Source organism: Tachyglossus aculeatus, chromosome 19 (assembly GCF_015852505.1).
Source record: "Tachyglossus aculeatus isolate mTacAcu1 chromosome 19, mTacAcu1.pri, whole genome shotgun sequence".
Lineage (NCBI taxonomy): Eukaryota > Metazoa > Chordata > Mammalia > Monotremata > Tachyglossidae > Tachyglossus > Tachyglossus aculeatus.
The window spans coordinates 32,064,966-32,089,418 of record NC_052084.1 but is presented as its reverse complement, the minus strand read 5'-3'; the positions used below and the strand labels follow the sequence as shown (position 1 = coordinate 32,089,418).

At 43.4% G+C, this 24,453-nt stretch overlaps 1 protein-coding gene across 1 annotated transcript in view; it reads left to right on the top strand.

The window, feature by feature from the left end:
* The window catches only part of AKIRIN2 (akirin 2), a 210,366-nt gene that overhangs the window by 111,299 nt on the left and 74,614 nt on the right, over positions 1-24,453 (top strand). The window contains exon 4 of the mRNA XM_038761132.1: positions 23,539-23,606. Coding sequence (XP_038617060.1) covers positions 23,539-23,606 — 68 coding nt within the window. The remainder of the gene's footprint in view (positions 1-23,538; positions 23,607-24,453) is intronic.

Genomic DNA, 24,453 nt, shown 5'->3' with positions numbered 1-24,453 from the left:
CTTTCTCTGTTACAAGCCTCCGGAGTCATGGGTTCCAGAGTTTAATTGGTCCCACATCAAGCAACTCTGCTGTTCACCAGAAGAAGACAGGCCCATGCTGGGACTTGGGACAATTATCCCCATCCTCCCACCTTGTAGATGAACTTAAGTATAGTTTATTCCTTTCAGGAAATGTCCACATCCTTCACGTATTGCTTTAGCAATGATCAAAACTTCAGAATGGTAACCACACCTTATATCAGTTAATCAGTGGTATTTATTGAGCCCTTATTGTCTGCAGAGAACTGTACTAAGGGCTTGGGAGGGTACAGTACAACCGAGTTGGTAGACACGTTCTGCCCACAAGGAGCTCAAAGTCTATTTAGACAATTTATATGAGAGTAACGTTGGTTTACTCTGGGGGTGCTGATGATGCAGATCCAAACCAAGAAAATTCTAAAATTACATATTTGTATTTCTCCAGTGTAGGATTAATTTGTATTTTCCTTTGCATTACTAGTTCAGCATATAAATGTGCAGACTAGACAGAACTCTAGGCAATTGGAACATCATTCAGTCTGAAGTGAAGAAGCAGCGTGGCTCAGTGGAAAGAGCCTGGGCTTTGGAGTCAGAGGTCATGGGTTCAAATTCCGGCTCTGCCAATTGTCAGCTGTGCAACCTTGTCACTTAACAAGTCACTTAACTTCTCTGTGCCTCAGTTCCCTCATCGGTCACATGGGGATTAAGACTGTGAGCCCCACGTGGGACAACCTGATCACCTTGTAATCTCCCCAGCCCTTAGAACAGTGTTTTGCACATCGTAAGCGCTTAACAAATGCCATCATCATCATCACCCACATGCTTTTTGTTACAGACCTGGGGACAGCTTTGAAAGAAAGTCCTAAAACCCCAGTTTTATTGGATACCTGAGAAACTCCGCATATGACCACTTCCTAGCATCTACTTGGCGAATCTGTGGGTAAACATTTGGGCTGAATCTGTGCCTATATACTTTGTACTGTAGACTTGAGGATCATTTGGGAAAAAATAAAAAACCTTAGCCTTATCCTTGTTTTACAAGTGAGAAAATGTAGAGAGAGAGGAAGGGGGACCTGCAGACTATTGCACTTTGGACAGATCTGAGACTATGAGCCATATCTCACCACTGATTTTACATTTCAACTCATTTAGTACCAGATTAAACTCAGATTCTAAACTCTCAGCTGAACTGGTGGGAGAAGTGTGTACATAAACCAAGGATAGAACTTGCCACCCGATGTCTAATTTAAACCCAAAGGAATGAAGGGAAACACTGATGAGAGTCTGCTAATCTGTCCTTAACACAGCAGCTGTTTAAACTATATATTGTATCCCGTGCTGAGATCCATAATGTAAAATCAAGAAATGAATGAGAGGCCAGTATCATAGCCGTATGGTCAATTTGACAGTCAAGACAACAGTGACAGGGCCAGATGTTCCCTTCTTCCCTGTTTGCCTGGTCAGAACATATGGTATATGGGAGAATGAAGTCATCTCTTGAGCAACTCTATTAGTAAATTGAAATCTATTGTCTCAGATCAGAGACCACACCTCTGTTGTGGCTTAATCATTTAGCATTAGTAGAAACAAACATGCTCATAATTACCTAGACACTCTAGGCCAGAGAGCATTTGTTGTGCCTTCTTATACATTTGTCATATGTGTATAAATATAAATAATAATAATTAGTAACGATTGTGGTATTTGTAAAGTGCTTACTATGTGCCAAGCTCTGTACTAAGCCCTGGAGCAGAAACAAGATCATCCCACATGGGGCTCACAGTCTAAGTAAGAAGAAGAACAGTAGGAAGGAGAACTCCCATTTTGCCAATGAGGGAATTGAGGCCCAGAGAAGTTAAGTGATTTGCCCAAGGTCACACAGCAGGTACATAGTGGAGCTGAGGTTAGAACTCAGGTCCTCTCCCAGGCCTGTGCTCTTTCCTCTGGACCACCTTGCTTCTCAGGTCTGCATTGATTGTGGTTAAATAATAAAGAAAATACCCCAGGTGCCATTGTGAGGAGACAGTAGTTCAGTTCTTTATCTTGGCCAGATTCTTAGATCTAGTTAGGCTTTGAGGTGTCTGAATAAAGGGAAGGAATATGGGATTCAATCAGACTGGAAAGTCCCACGGAGTCCCTGCTGAGGCGGGGATTCTATCCAAGTGTGTGGAAGAGGTTTGGGAACCGGGTAGTGCTTTTACATCTTGCAGTATAATCGATTTCTGAAGATGGAAACTTGCCTCACCTTTGGTTTTGCTGCTTCTTGTAAGTCTTTGGCAGCTGTCCTGAAATCCTTGTAATGTCGACACCGTGCATGTACTCTGAGGCCATGCTACAAAAGTGCAAACATCCTATATTAAAAGAGTCGGCTGGGCTTTACTTCATTTTTATGTGACATCCTTTGGTGGAAGGCATCACATGGTGTTTTGAAGAGAACACACATCCTAAACAAAGGAAGATGAGAAGGCTTCAGGGTGAGATCTGAAGGCCTTGTCCAAGCAGGGTGTTTCAGAAACATAGAGATTTGGAGAGTTTTCCAGCAGGAGGGAGTTTTAAGAAGGCTACAGAGATGCTGGCGGGATCGGAAGGTGGTAAGAGCTAGGGAAAATAAAGAGCGGGGAAGAGCTCAGTACAGCAGAGGGGAGGAGAAAAAGTGTGCTTTACTGTTTGTCAGAGAAGAGAAACTCCAAATTCGGCTTACTGCACCTGAAGAATGTGGTCTGCACTAGTGAACAAATGTTTACATTCAGCCCCTTTCAACTGCACACAAGAGCATCTGACAGACAGTTTTTCTGTACCTTTCAAAATCCCCTACTATATCCAGGACCATGAAAAGGGTATGAGGGTGGTTCTTCAGTTTGTATGAGTATAACAATAGAGAAGCAGCAAGGTGTAGTGGATACAGCATGGGCCTGGGAATCAGAATGTCATGGGTTCTAATCTCAGCTCCACCACTTGTCTGCTGTGTGACCTTGGGCAAGTCACTTCACTTCTCTGGCCTCAGTTACCTCATCTGTAAAATGGGGATTGAGACTTGTGAGCCCCACGCGGGACTACCTGATTACCATGTATCTATCCTAGTGCTTAGAACGGGGCTTCGCACATAGTAAGCGCTTCAGAAATACCATCATCATCATAAGTACAGATAAACAGATAAATTCATGAGTGCTGAGGTGGCTGATGAGGTAGCATGAGCTAATGGACTGGCATTACTGGGGTAGTGCAGAAATAATCTTGGAAAACTTCCTGGAAATGGTCGTTTTCTGGACGGGCTTTGAAGGACATGATGCAATTTAGTGAAGCTGAGAAAAATAATAATAATTGTGGTATTTGTTAAGTGCTTACTATGTGCCAGGCACTGTACTAAGCGCAGGTGGGGGATTTAAACAAATTGGGTTGGACACAGGCCCTGTCCCACATCAGGCTCACAGTCTTAATCCCCATTTTACAGATGAGGTAACTGGGACACAGAGAAGTTAATTGACTTGCCCAAGGTCACACAGCAGACAAGTGGCAGAGCTGTGATTAGAACCCATGTCCTTCTGACTCCAATGCCCATGCTTTATCCACTAGGTCATGCAAGATGTTTCAGACAAACACTACTAAGTTCTTGGAAGAGTGCAATAGAGGTTAGACATGATCCCTGTTCTAAAGGAGTTTCAGTCTAGTGGGAGAGACGGGCACTTAAATAAATTGGAAATATGAAGATGTGATAGAGTATACATGTTACTCTACAGGACTTTTTGAGTGCTGAAACGCTTAGATGGTGCAGAAACACTTGTTATAGTTGGGTGATATAAGAAGGGGGGATTAGTGATTAATCAGGGAAGGGCTCCTGGAGGAGGTGTGTTTTCAGAAAGGCTTTGAAGATGGGGAGAACTGTGATCTGTCAGGGAGTTTCAGGGAAGATAACAGCATAATAAGAAGCCTGCCACAGGAAAAATAAGGACAACATACAGTTAGTCGATTAACTTGAGAGGATGAAGAGGGTGTGCTGATTAAGGAAGAGAGCTGATTGAGTGCTTTAAAACCAATGGACAGGAAGTTCTGCTTGATGTGAAGAGGAAGGATAAACCACTGGAGGTTTTTGAAACATGGGGAGGCACGTACAGAAAGATATTTGTAGAAAATTGATCCAAGCCACAGACTGAAGTATGGGCAGGAGAGGGGATTGGAGGCAGGGAGATCAGTGAGGAGGCTGATGCCTTTGGGATTCGCACCCGCAAAAGAGACCAGAAAAGACTGGCCAGAGAGGCAAAAGAAGATACTAATACTATTACTTAGAGATGTTCTCTGAGCATCTTAACTGAGTCTTGTGACTTAGGTCCAGTGAAATGGAAACAGAGTGAGGGGCAGGAGGAAGGAAGAGGTAAATCTAGGGGAATGGGTAAGGTCAAAATCATTTCACCTGCCTGGGCACAAATAAGAGTTGATTATCATGCAGTACTTGGTAGAAAGTCCATGGAGCTTAACACAATTGGCCCTTTCCATAAATCCTGCTCCTCTCTGCCAGTCCCTTCTCTCCCTCCCGCTTCCCCATACTGTCTCCTAGGATGCCTCATAAGAGGATTTTCTTGTAATGCTGTGGACGTTGGCAAGCTGAGGCTTATGGTACCAAGTTATGGGCATACTTAATTCTTCAGCTCTCTCTCCCTGCTGTTTTCCAAGATTTATGCGAGGAAGATTGCTCAGCAGACAGTGTCTGCAGGAGGACACAGTTTACCGAGTTGGACTAAAAATTTGTAATTAAAGTGAAAATGTTTAAGAAGAGAGGGGAGGGAAGTGTCAAACAGGGACAGAAGGGCACTAGAGACATTTACAAAGGAGAATGAGTGATGGTTCTGAAAGCTAGATGGAGTTTGGCTCAGAGAAATGAAGAGAGAGGGGATCTTTTTCAGCGGCAAGGTGCAGGTTGTTAGTCATCAAAAGGAAAGCCCCCCCCCCCCCCCCCGCAAGAGCTTGAAAGGGACATCCAGATGGGATGAAACTGTGCAAAACTGTGCAAACAGTGCAAACTTCATTCATTCATTCAATCGTATTTATTGAACGTTTACTGTGTGGCGAGCACTGTACTAAGCACTTGGGAAGTACAGATCGGCAACATATGGAGATGGTTCCTACCCAACAATGGGCTCATAGTCTAGAAGGAACTTCTAGAAGTTTCCTGGAGCTTCGAAGTAGGTTGAAAAGAAAGAGCAAGATTCCCGAGGAAGGAAGAGTCTCAAAAGACTTGGTTCCCACAAGGGAGAGGGACCATGTCTAATTCTCACCTGTGCATTGTCTCCCAGGACAGTACTCGGCACCTTAAAGCACTTAATAAATGCTGCTGCTACTACTACTACTACTAGGTTGCATAAGGGAAAGAGGGCAGCAATTGGAAGTGAAAAGGGGAATGATTTTGTGAAGATGTTGGGATGGATCATGTAAAAAATAGTTAATATTCCAGAGGTTCACAGGAAGCAAAAGAGAACATGAGAATGTCTGTCTTGAAAATAGCTTAGTCTTCTTGCTGTTGGATCCAGTGGAGAGAGCGCTGTTCTAGAAAACAGACCTGGGCTCTCTTCCCAATTTGGCCTACTGGGACTGTGCCATCAATAGAGAAGGCTTCTGACTCAAGAATTTTGTAGAACATTCCAGAAGGTGGACAGGCCCACTAGGAATCCTGAAAAATGGATGGCTGATGTAGGCGGTGAAGACCACAGTGGCTACTACAGTGACTCCCCTTGTAGACTGTAAGCTCCTTGTGGGCGGTGATTGTGTCTACCAACTCTATTGTATTGCACATTCCCAAGCGGTTAGTACAGTGCTGTGAACATAGTAAGCATTCAATAAGTGCCTTTAATTGACTGAATACCAAAACAGCCACTTGCCAGGTCATGGCACAGCATCAACACAATGCTGTGGACCCTTCAGCCATAAATGAGTCCTGAACATACCCCAGAAATGCCCTTCGTGTGCATTTTGTAATGTGGTGCACCAGAGAAGCAGCATGGCTCAGTGGAAAGAGCACGGACTTTGGAGTCAGAGATCATGAGTTCAAATCCTGGCTCTGCCACTTGTCAGCTGTGTGACTTTGGACAAGTCACTTAACTTCTCTGGGCCTCAGTTACCTCATCTGTAAAATGGGGACGAAGACTGTGAGCCCCACATGGGACAACCTGATTACTATTGTATCCCCGCAGTGCTTAGAACCGTGCTTTGCACATAGTAAGTGCCTAATAAATGCCATTATTATTATTATTATTATTGTTATTGTCTTCTTTCTCATTGCACTCCATGCTCCAGTGGGAATATGATTGGGGTGAGAGATCATACTTTAGATTGTGTATTGAAAACCCCCAGCAAGATTGTAAACTCAGTAAGTGCAGGGATAATGTCTACTAACTCTATAGTACTCTCCCAAGCACTTAGCACGGTGCTCCACACACAGAAGGCATTCATTCATTCAATATATTTTATTGATTGAAAGTACTGGAGATACAATGCAAGCCACTAGCACTATAGTCAGTTCCTCTGTGTGGGTTCTCAGTTCATGAGTGAAGTTCATCTGTCATCACCAGTAATTTGCTTGCTTCTCAGTGAAGGCACAGTACGAGGTGAAACTATTTGATGATGGTAGGGGAGGAGAAAGTGACAGGGATTGAATTTGAAAGGGGAATTGGGATTGTTTTTAAATGTACAGGTTCAGAGAGAATCCACCATTTGCTAAATACTAAGGATGCACGATAACCCGTCCTAAGAGAAGAGACTCCTGACAGCATTTTAAGGAGGTGGGAAACAGTCTTTACAGGTGGAGCAGGTAAAAGATCTTTCATTACAGTATAAGTTCCTTGGGAATAGAGAACATGTTTTATGTTTCTGTTGTACTCATCCAAGGACCTCCAGTAGTTGGCCATCGACATCAAACAGAAACTCTTTACCATCGGGTTTAAAACTCTCAATCACCTTACCCGCTTCTACCTCACCTCACTACTCTCTTCCTACAACCCAGCACGCTCACTTCTCTCTTCTAATGCCAACATACTTACTGTACTTCGATCTCATCCGTCTTGCCACCCACCTCTCGCCCATTTCCTGCCTGTGGCTTGGAACACCCTCCCTCTTCATATCTCACAGACAATTCCTCTACCCCGCTTCGAAGCCTTATTGAAGGCACATCTCCTCCAAGAGGCCTTCCCTGACTAGGCCCTCTTTTCCTTTTCTTCCACTTCCTTTTGCATTGTCCTGACTTGTTCCTTTTACTCATCAACCCCTCCCAGCCCCACAGCACTTAAGTACATATCTATAATTTATCGGTCATATTTATTTTTCATATCCTCAGATATGACCTTATCTCCCTTTGTCCAGTTTACTCCCTAGCCAGCAGGGATTAGGCAAAGATAAGGGCACATCCAGAAGGAGGAAAGGTGAGTGAAATCAGAAAGGTCCATGACTTGTGCTGATACTGCAAGGCTGCTCAAGAAAAATAAGCTTAGGAGAGCATCAAGACACTAGAACAATAGAATATTCAGGTGCCTCCTTCTCACCCCCTAGCTTGGATTCCTGGGCTGCTTATCCATGCATCAGCTGACAAATACACATTCCCTTCCGTGTGCCTGCTCTGATTCTGGCAGCCTGTGTCCTGACAGTGTCACATATCATGGCCATAATAGAATAACACAATAATGCTATTTGCATTCACTCAATCCTTCTCACCAAAGAGGCCCTGGGCACTTAATACACAGCTTAAAGGGCTCAAAATGCCAAAACTCCAGCTTTGATTTAAAAGCTGAGGCCAATCCAGAATGTAGAAAACAGTCCCTAGAGGGTCATTTCCCACAGACATCCCCCTCTGATGAGCAAAGCAAGATAGGGCTCCTTTTCTGGCACTTTCTCCTCCCTCTCTTCCTCCCTAATCTTCTCCACTTCTTTGGGGAATTCTACCAAGCCAGAGAAATGCTGCCCTCTTCCCCCCAGCCCCTGTCACCTCTAGTCCAGGAGACAAAGATTGTAAAACATATTGGTGCCTAATGCACGTACCAACTACCGTGACCAGGGCATGTAGTTTTACAGAGTATTTTGATGTCTGTTCCAGGCATCTGTCATTTGAATCTTGGCTTCTTCCTGGCTTGAAGGCCGATTGCCCAAACTGGGTTTAAGTTATGGAGAGAAATCATTCTGGCTCAGGATAGGATGGAGATCCCTTCAATCAATACTACACTAAGTGCTCAATAGGTACCATTGATTGATAGTCATAGAGCATCTACTGTGTCAGAACAGTGTACTAAGTGCTTGGGTGAGTACAGTAAAGTTAGTAGATTTAACCGCTGCCATCAGTGAGCTTACAGTCTTGCATTCTTCAGATTCCCAAAGCATAACAGAGAAGATGTGTGGGGAAATGAGCAAACCCAAATTAAAGGCCAGGTGGAAGGTTGTTTTTAAACACTTCAAAACAACCTTCTAGACATTGCTAAAATCAGCCTTTTCCTCTCCTACCACTGCTACCACGTTCATCCAAGCACTATTCATTCATTCATTCAGTCAGTCGTATTTATTGAGCGCTTACTGTGTGCAGAGAACTGTACTAAGTGCTTGGAAAGTACAAGTTGGCAACATATAGAGACAGTCCCTACCCAACAATGGGCTCACAGTCTAGTAAGGGGAGACAGACAACTATCCCACCTTATTGTATCAGCCCCCTACAGACCTCCCTGCTTCCTGTCTCTCCCCAATCCAGTCCATACTTCACTCTGCTGCCCCGATCATTTTCTTACAGAGATGTTCAATCCATGTTTCCTCACTCCTCAAGAACCTCTAATGGTGGCCCATCCAACCTCCACATCCACACATTTTGCTTCTCTAATGCCAACCTACTCACTGCACCTCGATCTCATCCATCTTGCCACTGAACTTTCGCCCAGATCTTGTCTTTGTAATGGGACGCCCTCCCTCTTCACATCTGACAGAAAATTACTCTCCCCTCCTTCAAAGCCTTTACTGAAGGGACAGCTCTTCCAAGAGGCCCCCCAACAAAGTCCTTATATTCACTCCCCTCCTCTTTGCCCTGATTTGCTGCCTTTATTCACTGCTCACTCACCCTCCTCAGCCCCACAGCATTTACATACATATCCATAATTTATTTATATTAATGTCTGTCTCCCCCTCTAGACTGTAAAAGCTTGTTGTGGGCAGGGAACGTGTCTACTAACTCTGTTATATTGTTTTATTGTACTCTCCCAAACACTTAGTATAGTGTTCTACAGACAGTAAGCACTCAATAAATACAATTGTTTGAATCTTCACTTATGTGGACTATGGTAGGTCATGCATCTCACGTGTTGGTCTCTCAACACATCTCGTATCTCCCCAGACATGTTGGAATTAAGCAATGGGACTCATCCATCAATTCTGATGAGTCTCCATCACTATCATCAAAATCCTGAATACAACTGTCTTGTCTTTCTGGGGGGAAAATTAAGTTGGTAAAAGTGAGGACTCAGGTTGTCTTTCATTTACTTCAGTAGTATCAATAGTATGAATGGTATTTATTGACAGCATATTGAATTCAGTGCACTAAGTGCTAAGTGCTTGGGAAAATACAACAGAAACACAGCAAATCCCCTCCCCACAAGACGCTTACAGTCAAATAGGGACTCAGACTTAAAGATATTTTCAAGTAGCAGAATTGGGGTACATGATTGATTCATTTGTGTTTATGTGCATGCAGAAGTACAGAGGACAGGTTTACATAAATTAATAGCCCCTTTCTATGGAAATTCATTTTTCTTTCTCTGGCATCTTTCAGCCAAGTTGCCCTAAAAGCTTTCATACACTCATCCTCCATGATCCGAAAGTGAAAAGTGAAACCAGGTGTCTGTTCTGATCCAGTTTTCAGACAAACAAAGCACACTACTGCCTACTGACCTGGAAACATTATCCTGACCAGTAAACCCAGTTTGGAAAGAATTAACACCCATCCCCTCCACCCCACAAATCTCACACATACACACAACTCCTGATCACTCAAACTTTCTCCTTATTTGGGCAAGTCACTTTACTTCTCTGTGCCTCAGTTTCCTCATTTTAAAAATGGGGGTTCAGTGCCAGTTTGTCCCTATTTTTAGACTATTAGCCCCATTTGGGACAGGGACTATGTCCAATTCTATGTATCTTGTATTTACCCCAGTGCTTAATACAGTATTTGGCACATAGTAAGTGTATAACAAATACAATAATAATATTTCCCCAGGGCTTTCCCCTGCCCTTTTCTTACCTTATGGAGCTCTGATATGTATTTTTGACCTCTTTTACGGGGAAGTGTCAGAATGTGTGTATTTTGTAACAAAATGCCTAAGAAAGCTATCAAACCTGGCTCTTAACAGTCTGAGAGAGCAAAAGTCAAGTCCCTGTGACAGCCCAAATCATCTCGTAATGCAAGTGTGTATGGGGAACAGGAACAATATCTCTTACCTAGGATGAATGAATCAATATGAATTTATAAACATAAACTGCAGATGGTTATCATCCGGGTGGCCCTGGTGTGACAGGACTGAATGTTTAATATTCTGTCTTTTTAATCTTTCATGACTCTCTCTGGCAAAGCCTGTCCAGAAAGAACAGCCCCTTCATAAACATTTAAGGCTGGGGACTGGCAGTTTGCAAACATGCTGTCTATTAAGTGTAAGTTGTGCTGAGTAAAATGTTTTGTGGAGACAAACCTATCCCCTGCAATGGCCTCATTAAGGGTGCTGCTGTTTTTATGACCTCTTCAGCACTAAGAAACAAATACAATTACCCCTCTAAGCAAAGGCCTTCCCTGGGCCAAAAATCTGCTTTGGATTTGCCTTCCATGTAAACGCTTGTTCCTCTGGCTAAGTCCTGGCCTCAGTATCAAGCTGTCTGCATCTCTGTTACTTGGTTCAGTGTGCCAGTTGGCATCACCAATGGCCTGAGCCTCATCCTGCCTGGGTTTCAGACTCAACTGTAAGAGGCCCCAGAAGGTACTGGGCAACTTGAGCCCCACAGGCAATTTTGAATAGAAGGAAGATGAAGGAGGGGGAAAGAGGAAAGGGACTAAGAAGCAAAGGAAAAAGGAGGAGGAGCCTTGTAGGAAACAGGAGGCAGCCATTTTGTTCAGGATCATCAGTTGAGATGCACAGGCCAATTTATGTTTGCCTTGTTCTATCAAAAGTCACCTCAGCTGAGTAAAGATGACCAAATGAAGTGGCATTATGGGGAACTAAACAAGAATTGTTCTCGATAAATTGCTTCAGGAGTGAATACCAAGTGGGTCTTTGCTGCACTAGAGAGAACCCAAGCCAATAGCTACTTGGCCTCAGAACAATTCATTGTTTCACAATAGGAAAAAAAAAAACATGATTTAAAATGTTATGCTCAAACATAAGAGCTGGAGACTGGTAGTTAATCTTCTAGCATAAATCATCTCCCAGGATTTAGTAGCCCACTGGAAAAAGGAAAAACTGAAAACATGTTTTTTCAAACACAACACAGAAGAGTTACAGTAGCTCATAACCATTCAAATTGCTCCATTTTTTCGGCACAGTGAGTTGAGAGTAAAAAAATCTCAATGGTCTGAGAAAAAGGTGAACTGAAAGACAAAATGTAAACACTGAGATAACACCTGGCAGTGATGAGAAGAAGGGAGTCAGAACTGAAGGAAATTCCCTGAAGCAGCAGGCTGATCATCTTGGAAAATCAGTGATGTTAATTATAATAATAGCACTGATGAATCAATCAGTGGTGTTTATTGAGCACTTCACGAAGAGCACTGTACTAAGCATTCGGGAAAGTACAATACAACCGAGGGTAGATTCAAAACCTTGCCTTAGAGGAGTTTACAGTCTACCATCACTGGGATATGCCCACATGCATCTTCTCCTCAAAAGCCTCCAATTTCCTCTAGCTCTCACAGCTCCAAGCACAGAGCCATAATTTTTCCTGTCATTCTAAAGGTTGTGTGCGGCTTCTGTCCTTCCTGTACCCCTTTGGGGAGTAGGTTTGGCTCTTAGGGTGTCAGGTGGGTGGTTGGAGGTGACTCCAGTCAGCAGGCCACCCTCCTTGTTGAACCCAGAGCCCCCGTCTACTTGTTTTGTTGACTGTGAGCCCGTTGTTAGGTAGGGACCATCTCTATGTGTTGACAACTTGCACTTCCCAAGTGCTTAGTATAGTGCCGTGCACACAGTAAATGCTCAAATACAATTGAATGAATGAATGAATGAATGGTGGAGGGGAAACTCGGGGCTGCCTGGTTACACAACACAACACAAAAGTGTGACAATGCAAAAATGACTTTCCAGTTGCAAACATGCAGTCATCTTTATAGGCTGTATAAGGGCATGTGAGTCAAGGATGCAAAGCCCTTAGCTCATTGGAATGTACCGCATCTCTTTAGAGCTGACCTTTAGGGCTCAAGGGATCTTTTTCATGCAGGGTCAGTTGTGGCTGAAATGGCCAGTGCATTCTCAACAGCCCCTTCTCCAAGCTTTGAGTGCTTTTTCTATGATCAAAAGCTCTCCATCTCTGAGGGTTAGGGATATGATGTGGGACAGAGAAAGCACACATCTGTTCCAAGTCAGCAGGTGTACATATCTTTTTTTATGTTATTTATTAAGCGCTTAGTATGTGTCAGGCACTGTTCCAAGTGCTGGGATAGATACAAGCTAATCAGTTTGGATGTAGTCCTTGTCCCACGTGGCGCTCACTCTCTTAATCCCCATTTTACAGTGAGGTAACTGAGGCACAGAGAAGATAAGTGACTTGCCTAATGTCACACAGCAGACAAGAGGCAGAGCCAGGATTAGAACCCAGGTTCTTCTGACTCACGGGCCCCTGCTCTATCCACTAGGCCAATTCTCTTCAGACAGTATCCCAGGAGGCCTTCCCTGTAGGGTCAAGGAGCCAAGATGACCTTCTGTGTTCTGAGAGGGGGCCCACTGAGCTGTTTTAATCAACTGGGATTTATTTAACCTATAGTAACTGACAGGTCACACCATTTTCAAAACATTAGCTACCCAAAGCTCTGCAAAATGGGGAGGCTTGTTGTTCAATTTGGGGTGGATTTTTCTTTCCAACTAAAAGGAGAAAAATGTAAAACCCAAACCTGAAATTCATGGAGAAGTCTAAACTTGCCCATTATAAAAAGATATTAAGAGCAATATATTTTAAACGTAATGTACCAATGACAAGGCAATATGAAAAACCCATTTTGAGGCAGAGATGGATCCCTGCGGGTATGAACATGTAGCTTTCGCAGCCTATTGTGATTCTAATGTGTCACTTTAAAATGAGACTCAAACTTGCCTGAACAATGAAGAGGCAGGGCTGCTTGATTCTAGACGAATGTCATAATCTATCACTAGCTCAGGTCATCTAGTAGGAACGTGAGACCGTCATGGGGATTGGCTGGGATTATCAAGAGAAATGAACTTCTAACTTGATTTTTGTTGGTATCACCGTCTCAATGCAAGGGCAACTTTCCAACCTAGGCAAAACGCAATGGCTTGTATACTTTTGCGCAGGCCTGAGGAGAAAGGTGAGGCCACCCTGCAGGAGAGATACTGGTGGGTCAATTCTGATGGGCGTAGAGAGGAAGAAAAGCTGTGCTGTCAGCATCTGTCCCTACACAGAAAAGGAGGGTACAGCTGTAGCAGAGGCCAGGAGGCAGATGCCAACTTAGTGTGGTCACTCTTCCGTAAATTATTTAGTGCCAGTCCCTGAGCCGTGTGGCTCAGAAGTGGTGTACATGTGTAGAGGGAGCTGGGAGTCCCAAAATGAAGAAGCACAGGTAGAGGATGGCGAAAGGCCGCATAGGTGCAAGTAAGGCAGAAAAAGATCTGAGGCTCACGGTGAGCCACAAGCTGTAATTGCTTGATCGTGAATTACAGATTCATTCATTCAGCAAATGACCAGCACGGGAAAGAGACAAGTTAGTTACCACTTGACTTTGGAAATGGCTTGGTGTAATGTATCATCAGTGTTGTTCTACATTTGCAAAGCCTACATGTAAATAAAAGAAAGAGGCAAGGGAAAGAGGGGGAGAAAAGAAGAAATAGAGAAAGAAGAGTACAAATGTTCATAATTCTCCTTTTGGAACATCCTGGCCCGAAGCATATCTGCAAATTTTAGATAAACACATGAAGCTCTGCAGAAACCTTTAATCAAACCCCTAATACAGCATGAAGGATCCTCATTTGGGGCCAACACACTGTAATAACATTTACCAGCTGTGATGAGTTAAACTTACCGAAGAAAGAGGGAGTACTATAAAAGGTTTGCTGTAAGGCCATTAAGGTATAAACATGAATCAGGAGAAAAATAAAATGACTCTATGTTAGCATCTCTCCTAATGTACCACCTGTTGGCATCCTCTGGTAGTAAGCGAAGACACAAGGCAACTCTAGGATTGCAATTATCTGAGCTCCCAGGGAATTGTGTCTGCTTTGCCCAGGTAATCACCCCAACCTTCTGCTTTGCTTTGCTGCTGGAAATGCAGCCAGAAAGACATTATGGCTCAGCTTCCTGAGTCGTTTGATGCAGCTGTCACTCTGGTTAATTTAAAAATAGAAAAAATGGCATTGAACCATTGTTGGGGGGGTGAGGTCCTGGGGAGAAAGGGGCCGGGGGCCACGTTTGGGGTGCTTGGAGGGAAGGACAGAAAAGCTGCTGGGAAAACGGGAGTATGGGGAAGGGGAGCAGGGTGAAGTGAAGAATGGACATGGAGGGATTTAAAGTATATTTTTACTTGCCTATGGCTTATAGTCATCAAGTTTGGGATGGTTCTAAAACAATAGCTAAACTATTTGGTTACAGCTCTGTGGGCAAACCTACTCCACAAGGCAGCCATTCACAACACAACTACATTTTCAAGGGACTGAACTGTGGGGTGCACCAATACTCTTATCCTAATTCAGCGCAGAATAGACAGACTGTGCCCATGAAGTCAGGGCAGGCTTAGTCTGGAATGGAAATTCTCATATTTAACTTGAAGTAGCATGCCCTTTTTCCCAAGCGCTTAGTACAGTGCTCTGCACAGAGCGCTCAATAAATACGATTGAATGAATGAATGAATGGATAGAGCACAGGTGTGGAAGTCAGAAGGACCTGGGTTCTAATCCAGACTCTGCCACTTGTCTGCTGCGTGACATTGGGCAAGTCACTTCACTTCTCTGGGCCTCAGCTCATCTGTAAAATGGGGATTAAGACTGGGAGCCCTATGTGGGATAGGGACTGAGTCCAACCTAATTAACTTGTATCTACCCCAGTGCTTAGTACAGTGCCTGGCACATGGGAGGCACTTAACATGAAAACAAAAACAAAAAAAACCTTACCTGACATTATAATAGCACATTGGTCCAATCAGCAGCTAATGGAGATCTTCACCAGGTCTCTGATAGCTGGCCAAGCATGCTCCCATTAGGTACCCCAGGAGAGGACTCCAAAAACATCATGGGTACCTGAACAAATCAAGCTCGGAGAAGGATGGGTGGAACATAACATTTTCTGGGGAAAAAAAAAAAGTTTTCTGAATGGATACAGGATGATCTAAATTGACAGAGAAAAAAAAGTTCACCCACTCCAGAATAGCCCCCTTTTGCTGGGTGGTAGAAGCCTGGTTTAGAACCATATTTTCTGTCATGGCTTTTTTATCTACCTCTGACTGCAGAAAGTATCTTCCAAGTCACATTTTCTTTCACAGAGAAGATAAGAAACAGTGAATTGTACCACCATGGAGTGAGAAAGAGATAAGGGATACAAACTGTCTAGTTTCAGGCTTAGCAACCAAAAGAAAAATTAAGGAAACTGATATATTTTATAGGTAGAATGATGAATGAGTTGGATAAGGAAAATAGAGAAGTTTCTTTGGGGCCAAAGTACATGTTGGGAATAAATACATAAAAGATACCAAAATGTGTAAGGATGGGCAGTGGTTCCTCACAGTGGCAATGTTTCTGCAATATCAGAAAGCTGAAGTTTCTTCTGGCTCTCAAACTTATTAATTCCGCATCCTTGTTAAACCTCCTTGTTATCTGGCCCATTGTTCTAACAAGCTGCCCACTGTAATATTACTGAATGAAGCCACACTTGAAATTCAAAGAGAGCACATTCAAATTGAATGGGCAGAAATGTCCTTCGGAAAACTTAATAATTAACCTGCAGAAATAGGCACCGCAGGATGCAACATTGCTTACAAATTTCAGGATTCTGATTAAACTTGCCCAGGAATGAGAACCTCATCAGCCATTACATTCACATGAATTTCAAAGACCAGTTCCCTTTCCTGAGGGGAAGTAAATGGAAATTGCTCTGGAATGTGATGCTGGGGGCTTTGCGCCTTTCCCTGAAGGATCTGCCTTCTCTTTATCACATTTGGCAGGTTCCTTACCCACAGAGGCTGGATTTAACAGATCTGGATGCAGAGACAGACAGGAGTCTGGTGTGAACTAGAAGGAGGCTCTACTGCATTCTGGGGAGAAATTACTGCCACACATACAGTGAGTCTGCCCATACTCCTTCATCATCATCATCAATCGTATTTATTGAGCACTTACTATGTGCAGAGCACTGTACTAAGTGCTTGGGAAGTACAAAGTACTCCTTGGCTTCCTCTGTTGGTACAGAGTTGTTTGGATATTTGTGGTGTTTGTGTGGGGTGGTTTTTTTGTTTGTTTGTTTTTATGGTATTTGTTAAGCTCTTACTATGTGCCAGGCACTGTTTTAAGCACTGGAGTAGGTACAACGTAATCGGTTTGGACACGGTCCGTATCCCACATGGGGCTCACAGTCTTACTCCCCATTTTATAGAAGAGGGAACTGAGGCCCAGAGAAGTTAAGTGACTTGCCCGAGGTCACAAAGCAGACAAGTGGTGGAGCCAGAATTAGAACCCAGGTCCTTCTGGCTCTCAGGTCCATGCTTTATCCAGTAGGCCACTCTGCTTCTCTAAGAGTCCCCACTATTGGGTTGTAAATTTCTCTGAGGGACTGGCCAGAATAATAATAATAGTGATATCTGTTAAGCACTTACTATGTGCCAGTCAGTGTGCTAAGCAGTAAGGTAAATACAAGATAATTAGGCCGGACATAGTTTCTGCTGCACACGGGGCTCACAGTTTTAGGGACAGGGAGAGCAGCTATTTAATACCCATTTTACAGATGAGGAAACTGAGGCACAGGGAAGTTAGACAACTTGCCCAAGGTCACAGAGCAGACAAGTGCAGAGCTGGGATTAGAACCCAGGTCTCCTGATCCCGCAAATATTGAACTTGACTTCCTGGTTCAGTGGCTGCTCAATAAATACTTGGACTGACTGGCTGCCTGGCCTGGTGAACCCAGAATGTGACCTGCTACACCCAAAAAACAATCTCTCACCCATCAGCACACCACAGAAGAAAAACTGGGCCTCCATGCCTAGGCAATTAAGTCCTCTCCTTAAACACCCTCAGATGTCCTCCTTAGAAGAAGAAGCAATAAAGTAAGTTAAGCAACATCTATACAATCCTCCCAGATTGATAGGAAGAGACTTGAGGGGTTGCCAGGTAGTTCCTGCCAGTTCTTTATCATGAGTTAGGGGAAATGGAGATGAGGTTTAAATACCACTCATAGTTGAGGACTCTCGAATCCTAATTATAGCTCATTCAATGAAACTGGGCCAGGCCTTCTCAGTTGTGCAGTCCTGTAGCTGAACGATAATCTTCCTAATCCATTGCTCCACCCTACCACTCCCTTCGAAGGCTGAAGTATTTGACAGTCATCAAGAAAGATTAAGAGCCTAGTGCCAAATGTCCCTAATTATTCACTCTTAATCCCACTCAGTCTTGGAATCACTCCAAACTCCTTGGAATTCCACATCCTGGGGCTGGAACAAGCAATAGTTCTTGTCGGTATCCCTCTCGGGAATACAATTCATATAATTTGATGTAAATGAAATAAAGGAACAGTGTCCTGGTAGAGCTAAGGGGCTCCAAGAGAAATCCTCTAATAAACAAATCTGGAACATCTAGATGATTGAGATTGACTGGAAATTTAGGAGGACTAAACAGTAGCAGCAGAGAGTATCTCTTCTAATTCCCCAGAGGAAATGAGCCCAAAGAATAACCTGAGAGTCAAGTCAAAGGATTTCTGAGACTAGAAAGCGGTTAACAGCCCGTGCTTGATCAATATAGATAAATCCTCTCCATAACTGTGAAGAAAGCCCAGAGAGTTTAGGAAAGACAACAATACAGTAAAATGGGTTTTTCATCTTGGTTTAGAAAAACAGCCTGGCTTATTGGATAGAGTACAGGCTTGGGAGTCCGAAGGACCAGGGTTTGAATCCTGACTCCACCACATGTCTGCTGCATGATCTTGGATAAGTTACTTCACTTCTCTGGGCCTCAGTTACCTCATCTGAAAAATGGAGATCAGAGTGTGAGCCCCATGTGGTACAGGGACTGTGTCCAACCTGATTACCTTGTATCTACTGCAGAACTTATACCAGTGCTTGGCACATAGTAAGCGCTTAACAAATACCATCATTATTATTAAGTACCATAATTATTATTACTATTATTAGAAACTGTAACCTTGTAATATTAGCCCCACCCCCATGTCTCTAGTCTCACACATATCCCCAGAAGGATACTCACATGTTCCCAGCAGATAGAGTAGGTGATAAGAAAAACAATTTCTGCTACTCCAGTTACCACGAGCAACTCCTTAAGATGTGTCTCAGGGCTGCTGGGTGGCTTCTTGCCAGCCAAAGTATAAACTCTGGGAGCAGATGAATAAATAATGATGGCATTTGTTAAGCTCTTACTGTGTGCAAAGCACTGTTCTAAGCGCTGGGAAAGCAGCAGGAGCAGTTTCTCACTTCACCTCTTCCAGGTGCTGCTGCTATCCTTCTTGCTGGGATCCCAGGGAGCACCTACTGAGCATTGGCCATGCTCCCTGTGACACTGGAGGCAGGGAACATGTCAACCACCTCTGTTATATTGCAACCACCCAAGCACTTAGTACAGTGCTCTGCACACAGTAAGAGTTTAATAAATATGGTAGACTGATTGACCGCAAGTACTGGCCGGGAATCCCTGCATTTTGCAAATCTATGGTGAGTTTTGGTGAAAGCGCCCCATTTCAACCCTAGCCCAAAGAAAGCGTTAAAAAACAGCCTTTGCTTCTTCAGAGAATTTGGTACCAGGCAGCAGTCAGCCGAAGCTCTGGCTGTTCCCAAAAGTCACCATGTTTCCGACCCCTTCTCTGTTGGCGGACCTGCCTCTTCAGCAATCTCTGAGAGCTGACATTCAAGTGAGAAGGAGAAGAGGTGCAGGATGCCTCGCTCTCCTGTAGAAGCTGAATTAGCATCCCCATTAGGTGTGATTCATCACCAAGAAAGGAGACAGGCTCACTAGCCACTGCCTTGAGCCATCTTGGCTGCTGCTTTTTGCTTTATGCAGTGACTGTTTGAGATTCATTGGGATTTATCTGGAATTCCCAGTTGGGTGACCCTGCTACTTGCTGTGCGATGAGCCAGCCCAGAGCCAATTATTTCCTGTGGAAGGCCGGGTGTATGACAGAAGAATGCAGGGGTATTTGAAAACCATTCATCATCAGGCGTAAAGGGAGAGGAAAACATCCTGCTCCCTCTTCTGTTCTGGTTTCTAAAAACTCCCCACAGCTTCAGAATAACTGAGGATGTTTTGACCAGGGGAGGTGGTTCTGTGAAAAACCCTCAGTTGGGAATTCATCCTGATGTGGAAGCTTGATCAGTTTATTAATTATAAACTGATTAATTGTAAACAAACTTTGGGGCTCAGGCTGTACAGCTGCAGTCAAGAGGGCATTCAGTTATTCCTTTGGGATCTCTGGAGTCATTCCTTTTGTTTCTCAGCTTGTTCCCTTTGGAAAGACATTTTGTGAGAAGCATGCTATCTGTGTGTCTGTCCTGGAGAACTTTCTGACCAGCAGACCAATTTCAACGAGGGCCTTTTTTTCTGGAATGAAAAATGCCCATTAATGGCAGTGTAGTTCCTCTCTTCTCGGGGAAAATGTCAGCAGGAAACAACAAGGGTGAGACTCAGGACAGCACTCCCTTCTTGGCTAGGGAAAGATCAGTGGTGGATAGAGGTATTTAAAGAGCTGCCCTGCCCTGGCCAACGCAAAGTTGCTATTGAGAGACCCCCGGCTCTGATTCTTTGGAACAACACTAGTGAGGATTCTTATAACTGCCCTCTTCTTTGAACCCTGTCCTCACCGCCGAGCTCAGAGTGGAAGTTAACAATTCCTTTTTTGTGTGTGTGGGAAGCACAACCTCCAGAGATTACCATAAATTTGAGCGAAGATATCCAAAAGCTAGAAGGAACCATTTAAATGACAGTCATGGTTGCAATATTACCCATTGTGACCGCAGCAAATTCTCATTGACGCAAGGTGGGGATTTACTGTACCTGCTGTGTCACTGGGAAATGTGAGTAATAGCCTCTGACATCACCAGAAAGTACTATTACGCCCTCAACACGAAACAGAGTCAGTGTAAAAACAAAAAAAAAGGCAAGAATGAATAAATGCTGACTACCAGGGACAAACTCATAGGTCATGGATGGCTGCCTGATAGAACTCCTTGTAAGAACACACTGCAACTCGTTCTGGTCATGTGGGATTGAGGGATCTGACTGAATTTGGCAATGGGACCATAGTCATAGCATTGGCCCGGAACATCATTCAGGGAAACTGAGCCTAGGAAAATGCAGCTTCTGACTAACTCTTTAAAGCTGTCTTAAGCCTCCTTGCTGAGGCAGAACACTGGAAGGGTGAATCACTGGTAATGGTGATTATTACTTGCATCTCTGGGTTGCCTCCCAGGCTTCCCAGCCCCTCACAAGCATTTGGCTATTTGTAGGCTTTGGCCATCACAAGTGTAGGAAGCCAAAGCAGTTCCCGTTGTACAGGCCACCCAAAAACTCAGAAGACTTGGGTCATGACCTTTGGTTGAGGTATTTCAGGGTTGAGAAGTCTGAGGTTTTGAAGGCTGATGACTTGCTGAGGTTTAGAATCAGAAGGGCTTGAAAATGCACAAATAGAAGGTGGGGAACAACTAACATCCTGCAAACTAGAACAGTAACTGTGTCCAACCTGCTTATCTTGTGTCTACCCCAGCACTTAGTACAGTGCTTAGCACACAGTACACAGCACACAGTGCTTAATAAATACCATGAAGTAAAAAAAGACAAAAAACAAAAATCTTGGCTGGAATCACCCTGGCTGACCTGGAGAAGTGTGGTTCCAAAGGCCTTCTAAGTATAGGATGCTATAAAAATAAGGGTCTTCCATGGGACTCAGTCTGAGGAGCTCAATAAACAGGATGCAGGAGAGTAAACCCCGAGGCAAGGGCAAGTGCTTACTACAGTGCTCTGCACATATTAAGTGCTCAATAAATAACACTGATAATGATGATGGAAGAAAGGGTTTTTTAAAGAGCTAATAATAATAATGATTGTGGTATTTGTAAAGTGCTTATTTTGTGTCAAGCACTGTACTAAGTGCTGGGGTAGATACAAGATCATCAGGTCTCTGTCTCTGTCTCCCCCTTTTAGACAGTGAGCCCACTGTTGGGTAGGGACTGTCTCTATATGTTGCCAACTTGTACTTCCCAAGCGCTTAGTACAGTGCTCTGCACACAGTAAGCGCTCAATAAATACGATTGATTGATCAGGTCCCACATGTGGCGCACTGTCTAAGTAGGAGGGAGAACAGGTATTGATCCCCATTTTAAAGATGCAGGAACTGAGGCACAGAGAAATGAAATGACTTGCCCAAGATCACACAACAGACAAGTAGCAGAGCCAGGATTAGAACCCAGGTCTTTTGACTCCTAGGTCCGGGCTCTTTCCACTAGGGCTAAGTTTTTCCTACCAAACAGCCATTCAGAGTAAGCTTCTTCTGAGCAGGGTTCATGTCTACTAACTCTTTTGTATTTTCTCAGTTGCACCCAATGGACACTCAATAAATACCAACCTCTCTACTCTAAAATTTTTATTTATGGTATTTGTTAAGCATTTACTATGTCCTAGGCACTTTACTAAGTACTAGGTAGATACATGCTAATCAGGTTGGACCCAGGCCATGTCCTATGGGACTCAAGTTTTAATCCCCATTTTACAGATGAGGTAACTGAGGCACAAAGAAGTTAAGTGATTTGCCCAAGGTCACACAGCAGTCAAGTGGTAGAACCAAGAGAAGAACCCATCCATCAGGCTGTGATGCTTCTCAAATCTGAGACATTGAATAGACATTTAATAATAATAATAATAATAATAATTTTGGTATTTGTTAAGCACTTACTATGTGCCAAGCACTGTTCTAAGTGCTGGGGAAGATACAAGGTAATCAGGTTGTCCTGCATTGGGGCTCACAGTCTTAATCCTCATTTTACAGATGAGGTAACTGAGGCACAGAGAAGTTAAGTGATTTGCCCAAAATCACACAGCTGACAATTGGCAGTCATCATCATCATCATCAATCGTATTTATTGAGCGCTTACTATGTGCAGAGCACTGTACTAAGCGCTTGGGAAGTACAAATTGGCAACATATAGAGATAGTCCCTACCCAACAGTGGGCTCACAGTCTAAAAGGGGGAGACAGAGAACAAAACCAAACATACTAACAAAATAAAATAAATAGAATAGATATGTACAAATAAATTAAATAAATAAATAAATAGAGTAAAAAAAATATGTACAAACATATATACATATATGCAGGTATATACAGAGTCAGGATTTGAACCCATGACCTCTGACTCCCGAGCTTGTGCTCACTGGATAGTAAAGAGAATTAGTGACTTTCCCTGACTATGACCTCATTTCCCTTACTCTTTCTCCCTTCTGTGTCACTTATGCCCTTTAAACACTTGATATTAACTCCAGTCTCAGCCCCACAGCACTTATATACATATCTGTAATTTATTTTAATGTCTGTCTCCCCCTCTAGGCTGTAAGCTCCTTGAAGGCAGGGATCGTGTATACCAATTTTATTGTATTCTGCTCTCCCAAGCACTTAGTACAGTACTCTGCACACAGTAAGTGATCAATAAATATCATTGATTCAATGAATTGTCCAAGAGGGAGAATTGCTGGGTAATGGAACTGCTTTCTTGTGAAGTAGAAAGTCCCTTCTGGTGTTGCTGAAGACCCTTTCAATCCCCAGATCTGTAGATCTAGAAACCGCTCCTTCACCTTTTAAACATCAAACTTTCCCAGTTCGGTGATGTTATAAGGCAGACCGAAGATAAAGAATGCACATTATCCTAGCTGTGAAATACAGGCTGGGTATCCTGCAGGGGAACCGAGCAGATACAAACTACTTTGAGGGCAACTAGACTTTTAGATCTTAACTAATACCCCACTTAGAAAATTCAGTGCCTTGGAGGAAGAAGCAGCCTCTTTTCCCCAAATCCATTAGCACCTCGAGGGCACAGTTTGCGTCAGGTGAATTGATTTTAGGAAGCCAAGCGAATACCATAATTATTCCCATATATGTGTTTTCCCAGAGTGCAACCCAGCCAACAGAACACTTGGGTTTGGTGGCTGACAGTCCTCATTTCAGAAGACAGCAAAGGTAGGTGAAAAAAAATCAATAATCCAGATTTCACCTAGAAGCAATAAAGCTGTTTTCCGTCCTCATGAGATCCTTGCTTGTAAACCAGTTGTGGGCAGGAATTGTCTCTATTGCTGAATTATACTTTCTAAGCTCTTAATACAGTGCTCTGCACATGGTAAGCGCTCAATAAATATGATTGAATGAATGAATGAAGGCCTGAATCGGGGTCCAAAAAGCCCTGTCAGATTAAACCACACCTATCACTGCCTTTTTCATCAGAAGAAGCAGAAGACTGCACGTTCCTTGAGTGGAAGGGTTCATTTTTCTTTCTAGGAAAGCAAAACAACATAGCAACGTGCGTGTCCTTTTGTTTTTCTGGTTTTTAAAACGGGAACCTTACATGTTTGCCCCCCGGTCAACCAAAGGGTGTATTATTAGGTTTTGTGATCTGAAATAACATTCTGTTGTGTATGTCCATACATCTATATGAATATATGTATTTTTTTCCTGAAAACTACAACTTCATAAAAAGAAGAAGTTTGCTCTCTAGTGGCTGATTGATAAAAGACTTCTAAAATGAGATGTTTTAGGGAGAGGAAATTCACCAGAGGTGTTTGTGTAAAACAACCATTGGTGGTTGTTTTGGGGGCATGTTTGCCGACTCTCAATGGAGATGGGATTCCTGCTCGATAAAATTTTGGGTGGCTTTCTTTCCATTTCAAATCTTGGTTTTATTAAGAGATTTTCTACCATGAGTCATCCCTCTCAGTGTAGTGATTAGTTTCCAAGGTTTCTATTGGCCTTTTGGGCTTCTGAGAGTAGATTTAATACTATGTAATTGATGGCTTTTATAAATCTGTTACCC